We start from the raw sequence: 10,947 nt of genomic DNA on the forward strand, positions 1-10,947 counted from the left end.
CTCTCATCTTATGGTCATACCGCCTTTCCCCGGAGCAGCAACCCGGACACTTTGTGGGTTAATGCGCACCATCGTTAAGTGGTCCCTGGTCATGCTCCTTTACAGGCCTTCTGCCCAGATTCTCTTCTACATGCTGTTGTATTCGCTCAAAGAGTGGGGTCTGCCCCCGTTTTGCTCCCCTTCTACTAGAACTGATACAGACACAGACACACTTCTGTTGAACACACATGCTCAGGAAGGAAGAGGATCCTCTGTGATTCCCTGTGACAGCGTCAGGAAATCGCTGTGTGGCTCCTGGCGGCCACCGCACACTTCCACAGCTGCTCGGCTGCAGCAGGAGTGTAATCGGCGCAGCACAGCAGGGGCTAAGAGCTTGGTCTCTGAAATCACACAGGCCTGGACTTGAATCTTGACCCTGCCGCTTACTTCCTTGAGACCTTAAACAAATTTCTTTACCTTCCAGAGCCTTGTAGGCTCCTTCTATAAATGAAAGAAACTAGTAACGCTAGCACCTTGGATGGTGCGCAGGCGGAAGTGAGCTATCACACGTAAGCATGAAGCTCCATAGCTGACACACACAAAAATGCTCCATAAATGCCAGAAAGTATTATTGGTGACGAGAGCAACCCTCTCGGGTGCCATCTGTCACCATCAAAGCCTGTGTTTTTTACATGCCATGCACCTTGCATACCTTTCTTCCCCTCCCCCCTCCCCATGCCTGCCTGTACCCCACACACCAGCTTCCAGCCGGTGGCAAATACAGTGCCTCACAAACCTGTGTTCTATGTCAGAACGTTCAAGTGTGTCGTCAGCCGGCCAGCAGAGGACTCGGCCAGAGTGTCTCTGTGCGCACGCAGCATGTGGCTGGACACTGGGCGCTGTAGGAGGAATATAAAATGCCGCCCTTTCCCCCCCACCCCCAAGAAGTTTATAAGACTGTCCAAAAATCCAGTTGCAATGGACTTCCAGATGAGTGAGATTGGCTTGGGTCCAGGGCTACAATTTTGATGTCCTCTTGATCTCCTTAAGTGACACTCTGCTTTAGTCCCCTTTTCCCCAGTAGCACTAAATGGGAGTCAGGAAAGTGGGGAAAGATGTTACCAATTTTCAGAACGGCGAGGACCCCAGATATTTTGCCATGCGTTAGAGTGTATCACTGGGAGCAGGCCCAGCATCCAGGCTCCTCCGCCTGGTCCTTGCCCGTGTCATAGGACCACAGCGTTGCTTATGGGCAACTGCTTCAAAGTGTATGGAAAGACAGTGTAAAGCCGGGATAGCATGAGCTCATGTCCACAGGGAAACTAGCTAATGATACCGAGCGCTACTGCGTGTCAGAATTCCTGAATTAATCGGAATCAGTGCACATAGAAGATTGGCTTGTGGGCAAAGGAGTTTATTATTAAAACATTTCACTTTCTGTTATATTCAGAAGAAGACTGAAGTCTCCTGCCCTAGGGATGGCAAATGTATTCTTCATCAGTGCTAGTTCTTATTTTTAAGATCCCACTGAAGAGCTGGCATGTCCAATTAAGCATGTAGCTCAAAGCATGGCCTTGGGAGTGACAGCTGGGACTGTTTCCTACTTCAGCCCTTTCCTGCTTGTGCCATCGGGCACTCGCTAAGCCTTGATTTTCCTCATCTATAAAATAGGACCGATAATAGCACCTATTCACAGGGTGATTGGAGGGATTAAGTGGGTTAATATATATAAGGCGCTTAGAACGTGCCTGTCACATGGCACACATTAAACATTACCTATGAAAGTGTTTTTATTGTTGAGTCTCAAGTGGGAGCAAGGAAGCATTCCTCCTGGCATTCATGTACTGACAAAAAGGGAAATAGTGATGCTCTGGGGAGGATGTTGGAAATCTCTATAGAGAATTAGAAAACAGAAACGCCCCCTGCAAGCAGGGGAAGAGGAAGAGTGATGCACCCTGGGAAGTAGTAAAATGGAACTTAACTTGTAAGATGTAAAATGAGGAATCAGTGAACTATTTGATGCTGCAAGGTGGTTAATGCCGAAGCCTCAGGGGAATCCGCCTCCTGGGAGGAAGGTAGGGGGCAGTCAGGTGACCGCTGCTCCGACTTCTGGTCCTTGGAGTCTGCGACCCTGCCCATGACCTCTAAACAGTCTTGTATCTAGAGCTGTGCACAGCAACCCACCCCTCACTGACTGCTGCCTGTGGTGTTTTCTCCTGCGCCCCGTCCTCTCATGGAACCAGACATAGAAGATCCCTATGACTGCAAGAAATGCCGGATGAGCTTCCCCACTCTGCAGGATCACCGCAAGCACATCCACGAGGTTCACTCCAAGGAATACCACCCCTGCCCCACGTGCGGCAAGATCTTCAGCGCCCCCTCCATGCTGGAGCGGCACATGGTAACCCACGTCGGAGGGAAGCCCTTCAGCTGCGGTATCTGCAACAAGGCCTACCAGGTGATCTCAGGCTCCCGGACCCTCGCTCCGGGCCTGGTCTGCTCTCCCTTTGGTCTTCCTGATCCCCATTCTGTGGCTTGCCGAGCATATCTTGTCTCCAGGACGTGACAATATGGCTGGTTCTCGTGAAGAATGCAGCTTGTAATAATTCAGATTCTCTAAGGCGATCAGGTCAGAGTAATGCCACGGGGGAGCTTTCATCGGAGCAGAGTTCTCACACCCCTGATAGGAACGCTGCTTGCCCCCTCGGGTACTCACATTCTGTAGAACCGATTGACTCCATGTGCCAAGGGACCTGAGGATGCCAGCAGGGTGTGTAGCATTGCTTGGAATGACCTTGTTCAGTGCAATTACTGTTTTGTATTCTGACTCCCAGGGAAGGGCTCTGCTTTTTTACCATAGAAGTTGGTGTATAATTAAAGTGAGCCCCATATAGAACTAAAAAGAAACCAAGAATGGTCCTTGCTGGCACCTGTAAGATTTGGGTTATAGAGAGAAGCACAGCAGCTAATTTTAGTTCAACGAAAACTGAGAGTTAACTTTGTGCCACACCTTGTGCTGTGACATGAATATTACAGAGCTGAGGGAAACCTGGGCTGGGTTTCCTCATGGAAACCATGGAATCGTAGGGAGAGTGTCCTGATGCTGCTCTGAACCCAGGACGGAGGGGGACCCTTGCTTGTAGAGCAGGGACAGTGTACACCCCTGCTCCGGCACCTTCCTCTGCTGCACCCCTGGCCTCTGGGAAGCAGTGAGACACAGCTCAGTGGTGAAGAGCAAGTGCTCCAGTCAGAAGGCCAGGCTTTGAATCCTGGTCCTGCTACTAACTAGTCGTGTGACCCTGAGCAAGTCATTTAAGCCCTCTGTGTCATCTACCTCACTGGAAAGATTCTGACTCCTCCCTCCCAGGCTTGTTGTGAGGAGTGAGTTTCTCTGCTGAGCCCTGTCGTGGCCTCTCAGGAAATACCCAGGTGCCTTATTCCCACAAACACTAGCCTCTCTGTCACGTCAGCACTCAGTGTGATAGTAAGAGTGTGATTCTAGATCCCTAAGCTTACCTGAGAATGTTTTTCTCTCTCGCACAAGGGCCTTGGAGCTCTCCAGCATGCTGGAACATTCTAAGATCTAACACTTGCCAAATCCCTTGCAGCAATTGTCTGGCCTGTGGTACCACAATCGGACCCACCACCCTGATGTGTTTGCTGCTCAGAACCATCGGTCTGCTAAGTTCTCGTCACTCCAGTGCAGCTCCTGCGACAAAACCTTTTCCAACACCATTGAACACAAGAAGCACATCAAAGCAGAGCACGCAGGTGAAGTCGGGCTGCCCCAGGCAGGGAGTGTGAGCTGATGAGTGGCGGCAGTGTGGTGACACCGCATCCTGGGTCTGTCTCCAAATCCCGGCTTCCAGTGCCAGAGGGTGGTGTGCCATGGTCATTCCCTGTGTTCTGCCCCCATACACCTGAAAGATGCCACGCCAGTCCAGTAACAACAGTAGTTGGAGTGTCAGTGGTTCTAGGGCACTGGAAGGTCTGTCAGCTCACGGGAAGGGTGGCAGCTTTGGTGGCAGACAGGCCTGGGTGGAAATCCCAACAGATCAGCTGTGTGACCTCAGCAAGTGACTTCGCTTTTCTTAACCTGTTTCCTTCTCTTCAGAATGGCTGGTCTTAATACCTGCCCTCCAGGTAAATTTGGGGATGATCACAACAGCCGGCAGTTAGGAAGCATTTCCTGTGTGCAGGGCACTACGCTGAGCATTCTGTGTTCTGTCGTTTCATTCTCACAACAGCACTGTTTGCATCCAGGCAGTCTGGATCCAGCTTTGGAGTCTTTCCCACTATGTTGCACTCCTGTATCACAGGTGTGGGGCTCCTGGCACATGGTGATGCTTGCTAAGTGCTAGCCGTCATCCCGCCCCCAGCCCTGGAATTCTCCAACCTCACAGAGCCACCTATTGTTCTTTCCTCTCGTGCTTCGCAGATATGAAGTTCCACGAATGTGAGCAGTGCAAGGAGCTCTTCCCCACGCCAGCTTTGCTGCAGGTTCACATCAAGTGCCAGCATTCAGGTCAGAGCCCCTGGGGGTGCTCCTGAGCTGCTCTGGGGTGGGGGAGGGGTCTCATCTCCACATTCACAGCTGTGCAACCCAGGCTAAGTCAGCGAACTAACTTGTGCCTCAGTTTCCTCATATTCAACGGGAACAGTTGCAGCTCCTACCTCATCAGGTAACTGTGAGAATTGAATGTGTCAGTAGACAGGAAACACTTAGTTGTTGCCTGGCACCAGTGAGCACCCCTAAAGCATTACCTGCGATTTTCAATTTACTGCTGTGCCTCATCAGACCCGAAATAAATTGACAAAGGTACAAATGCAGCTCTTCAGGGTAGCTTTCGATTCAGATTGTGGACGTGCGTTATTCCCCATGCTGTTGTTCTCTGCCCTCAAGAGCACTGGCGATGGAAGACATAGTGAGGCCACTGGTTCCGGGCTCCTGAGCATCATGGGAAACTGGTCTGCTTTAGGTTCCTGCTGTGAGAATGTCCAAACATTGTGAACATCTGCCCCCCGACCCCGCCTCCTCTCTCCTAAACCTTTGGGTTCCTGGGAGTTAAAGACGTGTGCCACTCCGGTCCTAGGGCTTCCCTTCCAAGCCACAGATACACACTGCACAGGTCTTGATCTGCAGGACTCCTCAGGTTTCAGTGCTCATATAGGCACAGTCCTTGACAGTGATAGCCGAGTGCCGCCTAGCCCATAGCAGTCGGAAGAAGCCATTGAATCCATCTCAGAGATGTTAAAATGTGCTTCTTAGACTTGACAAATAGTGTGGTCAGCAGCATCATCTACCATTGTGTGAATAATGGGCTTCAGCAGAGGCAGATTCGGCCTGAATCCAGTGCCCCTGATACTATGGCTTCAGGGACAGAACCTGGATCTGCCTTTGCACCTTGGTCCTCGATGCTCCTTCCTCTCCCTCTTCCCGCTCGTTTCTCAGTTATTCCCCCCACAGCCCATCCCTCTGTCTCCCGTCCTCCAGGCTCGCAGCCATTCAGGTGCTTGTACTGTGCGGCTACTTTCCGCTTCCCTGGGGCCCTGCAGCACCACGTCACCACAGAGCACTTCAAGCAATCGGAGACCACCTTCCCCTGTGAGCTGTGTGGGGAGCTCTTCACCTCCCAGGCCCAGCTGGAGGGGCACTTGGAATCGGAACACCCAAAAGTGACGGGCCCTGAAACCCATGCAGCAACCTCGCAGGTCGTGCAGGTAACTCAGCCCTTAGACACGAGGGCACTAACACAGGGTCCCTAAGGCGGCTCTCAAGGCGCCTCTGTCACAACACCCAGCCTCCCTCTCTCGGGCTCTCAGAGGGTCCTGGAAGCAACGCATTCACCACCAAGAGGACTTGACAGTCTCCAGACCTCTTACTAAACAACAGAAAATTCTGGTGTGCTGGTGGCCACATGTGAGGTGGCCCCTACATAGTGGGGGGCCTAGAACAAGAATTTCCAAAAGCTGAAAGACCTTGTCTTCTCTTCCCAGTTCATGCATTTCCCCACCTTCTGTGAAACGCTATGGGATGTGGGCAGAGTTGCAGGAAACCTCAGAGAAGGGTGGATGGGCTCTTTGTTGGGAACACGTTAGTTGAAACATTTTGATTGTTCCTCCGGGCTGGGCGCAGGACACGTGGGCATGTCTGACCTCTCGCCTTTACCAGGATGGGACGCCACCTCTAGCGATGTTTCAAGGCTGAGCTTGCTCCAGCCCTTCTGGTTCTCTTTTACTGTTCTTCCCATCTTCTGCAGAGAGGGTGGGCAGAAAAGGAAAAGCAACTCCCTTCTATTGATTGGCCGGAATCTGTGGGTGGGCTGGAAAGGAACTGCTAACCGACTGCATCTCCCTCTGTCCAGCCTCCTGAGCAGTCAGTTGTTCATAAACCAGGTTCTCCTGCCTCGGTGGGGCGCAGAGGGCGAGTCAGGTGGGCAGGCCTCTGGGTGATACTCCCAGCCCCGTATCAACCCACACAAAAGTGCTGCTTTTAGCTTTTTCACAGGATTTTACTAGGATTCTTGGTAAGATGTCCTTGGGGAGGAAAAAGATTCCATTGCTAAAAGAAAAAAAAAAAGAAGACAGTTTGAAAACTACTGTCGTAGATGAGTTTTGATTGAATGTCACGGTTTGTCTCTTCACTCTCAGTAGCACAGAAAGGTGGTAGAGAGCTGACTTCCCCACTTTTGCCCACTCGTGTCTAGTGCCCCGCTCCCCACTGCTGGTCAGTTCTCAAGAGCCAGGATGCCTGTGCCCACTGCAGGCACTCTGGTTTGAAAATACAAGGGGATATCAAGCTGTCCTGAGCTCCACAGGTCAGAAGCATCAACCTGGAGGTTCAGGCAGAAACGGGGTATTTTAACCACAGACTAGCTCCCCCTGAGATGGGAGGGTCATCTTTACCAGCTGATGCAGATTTGGAAGGGGTGTGTGTGGCCTGTGGAGGGGAGAAGGAGGTGCCTGCCTTGCCAGCCTGGTGAGCCAAATGAGGGCGTTGACAGAAGTCATGTTTCGTCCACCTGCTCTCCCTCCTGTAGTCATTAGCTCTGTAGCCATGGAACCACTGAGGAAGGCGCTTCGCCTGATGGAGGTCCAGAGATACCACCTTTGGCAAAGTGAGGCTTCTGGTAAATCTTTCCAGTTTCCGTGGTTCAAGCATGAGAATAACCACCTTCAGTGGCATTCCTTTCACATGGCACTTACTCTGCAGTGTAATCCTTGAGACAGGAAAACCCAGTGTGAGAAACTGAGCCAGCGTTCACTGGTGTGTAATCATAGAGTCCAGGCACCCTCAGGTGGCATACTGAGCTAAATTATAGCAATTTAGCACACAGAGTTATTTAAATTGTTTGCCTGCCTTCTCTTTTGCATCACCGGTGTGTGAGATTTGCCTCTTCCCATTAGGCACATGTAATTGCTCTCCTCAGGTGAAAACATAAATACCGTCATTACAGCATGAGATGAAAACCACGTAAATCCGGGGACGCCGACTGTGGACACTGCCCAGAGCAGCCTCACGGTCTTTCCCTTTCAGGTAATCCAAACCCCGGAGCCGGCGGTCCCAACAGAGCAGGTGATCACTTTGGAGGAGACCCAGCTTGCTGGTTCACAGGTATTTGTGACGTTGCCAGATGCGCAGACGTCTCAGACCAGCTCTGAGCTGGTGGCGGTGACCGTGGAGGACCTGCTGGATGGCACCGTGACCCTGATCTGTGGTGAGGCCAAGTGAGTGGTCTCCCATCCGTGGAGGGTGCTGCATTTGCAGAGGGAATGCTCCACAGCTTGCCCGTTGCCTTCCACGCCTGGTCGTTCTGCGCAGTGAACATCTTAGTCTGGCACCCGCCGAAATGGTCTCATCTGGAAAACAGAAGTGGTGTTGTAGTTACAGAACCAACAATGTGTGAATCACCGATCCCGACACCACCGCCCTCCATTGCAGGCAGGCCTCCTTCCCCTCCCACAGGCCTGCTGCTGTGGCCTCCGTGACACGGTCCACCCCCTAGTGGAGGATAGCCTCTGAAACAGAGTCTGAAAGAACAGTGGGATAGGAGCTGGTGAGCAGGACAGCCAGAGAGGTGCGATGTGCCGGCAGCCCTTAGTGTGCAGAATGGCAGGAGTGGGACCATGGCCTATAGACTGGGGCTACAAACTCGGCCAGTGCCTTCTGGCCACTTAAAAAGGAGAAAAAAACACCAGCAGACCACCTAAGGACCCCAGCCTTGAGCACACTTGGCCCCTTCCCCACTTGTATTGTCCTCCCAGCTGCTTCGCTCACCCAGCCCCCTCGTGGTGGCGGCAACAGGACAGAGCAGCGGAGCAGCGTTAACCAGGAAGCCTCATTTCCATGCAGTCCCGCCTTGCCAGCACAGGCAGCCCTTCCAAAATGAAGCCTTCGGTGTGTTTCTGCTGCAGCGTTCGTGTGAGACCATCCAGCTGCAAGGACAGGCCCTCCATTTCCAGGATGTTCTTCACGGTGTTCACACCTGAAAGCTGGTTCCCGCAGCCTTTCCATGTCATGTTATCCTCACCCCTTTCCCTCATCAAAAGCTGCAGCTTCTACCGGATCTGGAGGCCTTGCCCCTCCCTCCGGAGCACATACCACAGCTAAGGACCCAGTGTCAGGTGGAGGGGTGCCCGCGACTGCCCCTGGCTCTGCCCCTGCCACCGTCTTCTGTGCCCTGGAGCTCTTCCACGCTGCCTCTGCTACTGCAGGTCAGTGATCCTCTGGAGTCGGAATTTCACAAAGCTTTTTTATCTTCAGTTCCTAACATGTAATCTGATAATTAATGGTTTGTGGAAGCCATTAGGAAGTGCAATTAGACGGATGTAGGTTCCTGCCGTTTGGAGGGAATGACTAGCATTTATCTTCCTCTGCTCGGTACCAGAAGATTGAGTTCTGCTAGCGCCGTGTTTACACACAGGCAGGGCTCCCGGTCACCCCGTGTGGCCTGACCCCTTGCAGAGGGTGGTGTCCAATTGGATCACTGGTCCTCAAGCTGTAGGCTGGCAGAAGGCTGGCACCAGCTCTTTCGAAGCACATTTCACATTCAGCAGCTACAAGCAGGAGTGGGGGGTTGATTTGGGTCACGGTTGGGACTTTTACTGCCACCGCACCCTGCTGGAAGGGCAGAAGGATCCTTAACACTGACCAGTACTGCGCCACCAGCTTGGTGCTGCATGTGCAGCGAGTCCCAGCCTGGGCCAGCTCCCCCGGCAGCTACTGCCGCCTCCAGGGGGTCCTCATTTTGATATGCAAACCGCTTGCGCGTGTCTACTCTGGGATCTTCATTCTGAAGTAAATGAAGTTTTCAAAGGCAAGTCGGGCATCAAAAGCCACAAACTGACCAGAAGATGGTGCTCAAACCTTTAAGACTTGCCCTCCATGGGAAGCCCTCACTGCTTCTGCCAGGCCTGTCTCTCTTCCTATGGGTTTTCAGTCCTGTGAGCCATCAGACCAGGAAGGAGCTCTTGATCTGCAAATGGCAAAATGACACGGCATCTCCCCTTGACACCAGATAAAACCCACTGAAAGAGAGCGGAGTGGCTTGTGCTTACAGAGCCTGGAGGCCAAGCCCAGCGGATAAGAACGCAGCTGCTCACCAGCCATGGGCAGTGGTTGGGAACTGCAGTGTCATCAGAACTTCTTCCAGCCAAAAAACAAAATAAATAAAAAATTAATTGCCAAGGGCCTGGAGAGGAAAGTGATTTTTCTTTTTAAAAATCTTCTGAATACAGAAAGCTCTTTATAAACCCAAGTTTCAGATCCTTTCAAGTACTGAGAAACCCTTTCTGAGGTTTCTGACAGATCTAGGTTGTGATAGGACACGCGTTTTCTTCAGAATCACCCGACGAGCAGCTCTCTGCGGTGCTGAGAGCAAACACAGACGCCGGAGGGACTTGCGGCAAGGTAGCTCTTCCCCCGGGTACACTCATCGGGAGGTGTGGACTCTGTGCCCGTCCTAGTCAGGGCCCAAGAAAGGTCCATCCCGAATTTAGCCTTTGCTCTGAGTGGACCTTTGCAAGACACTGCATTGGCAGTAATTTTACAGTGTCACTCCCCAGAGACGCCCAGGTGTGGGTTTTACTGTAGGAAGACTTTCTCTAGCTCTGCTTGGCCATCTTATTCTTTTCTCCCATTTCTGCCCGAGAGACCCTCTGAATTGCTGCTGCAGAGGACACTGTCACCATGGTCTCCTTAGTCCATGCCCCATGCTTCATGAGGGCAGTGGTCTTCCCTTTGCCTCCTTGCCATCCATGGGTGCTGCCCTGTGGCCTCCGGCCTGAGCCCTGGGGCATTTGCCGGGGTGTGGAGGCATCTGTGGACTTCTTGGAATACTTAGCCTGTTCAGTGAGCCCCTAAACCTCCTTTGCTCCCAGAGCTCATGAAACAGCTGATGAGGAGGGAAAGGCAGGCGGATTCCAGGCTGGAGTCTACTTCTGTGGGAATAATGGGGGTACTTATGGGAGAGCACTCACCCACCCCAGGTAAGTGAGACAGTGTTGCCGAAGAAAGTTGGCACTGTCCAAGCCCATGAGCAGAACCTGGGACCAGAGGGCAGCAGCGGGGCAGAGACCAAGGGCCCTACTTGTTTGTGTTAGAAAGCCCATGTCCACTCTCTCACAAGCTTTGTGTTTGGAAAACTTGGAGCCCAGCGCGTACCGTGGTCAGTGTGGATCCTGGTACCCTGGTGATTCCACTTCTCTGAGGAAGCCTTCTGACTCTCCCGTCCCACTGACGCCCAGAACGGACATTGTCCTCCTCCCCCAGGAAGAGCTCTGAGAGGCGGCTGGTGGTTGACATGAGTTCGAGTCTCTCGGGTGGATGGGGGGACGAGGTCCCTGTCTACCCGTGTCTAAATCAGGAATACTCCCAGACTCCAGGAGATGAGATGGGGCCTGAGGTTTCTCACCCCGGGTGACGTGGCCGTCACCACACACTGACATATTAATGAGATGGGAGGGATG

The 10,947-nt window shown here is 52.5% G+C and overlaps 1 protein-coding gene across 3 annotated transcripts in view; it reads left to right on the forward strand.

Annotated features, from left to right (window-relative positions):
* ZBTB40 (zinc finger and BTB domain containing 40) overlaps window positions 1-9,656 on the forward strand; it is a 67,200-nt gene extending 57,544 nt beyond the window's left edge. For all 3 annotated transcript variants that reach the window (XM_088790453.1, XM_088790454.1, XM_088790455.1), the window contains 5 exons: window positions 2,223-2,437; window positions 3,588-3,750; window positions 4,418-4,504; window positions 5,474-5,700; window positions 7,517-9,656. In XM_088790453.1, the coding sequence (XP_088646579.1) occupies window positions 2,223-2,437; window positions 3,588-3,750; window positions 4,418-4,504; window positions 5,474-5,700; window positions 7,517-7,711 (887 nt within the window). In that variant the 3' untranslated portion in view covers window positions 7,712-9,656. The remainder of the gene's footprint in view (window positions 1-2,222; window positions 2,438-3,587; window positions 3,751-4,417; window positions 4,505-5,473; window positions 5,701-7,516) is intronic.
* The last annotated feature ends 1,291 nt before the right edge of the window (window positions 9,657-10,947 follow it).

Source organism: Rhinolophus sinicus, chromosome 14 (assembly GCF_057876585.1).
Source record: "Rhinolophus sinicus isolate RSI-liver-muscle chromosome 14, RSI-T2T, whole genome shotgun sequence".
Lineage (NCBI taxonomy): Eukaryota > Metazoa > Chordata > Mammalia > Chiroptera > Rhinolophidae > Rhinolophus > Rhinolophus sinicus.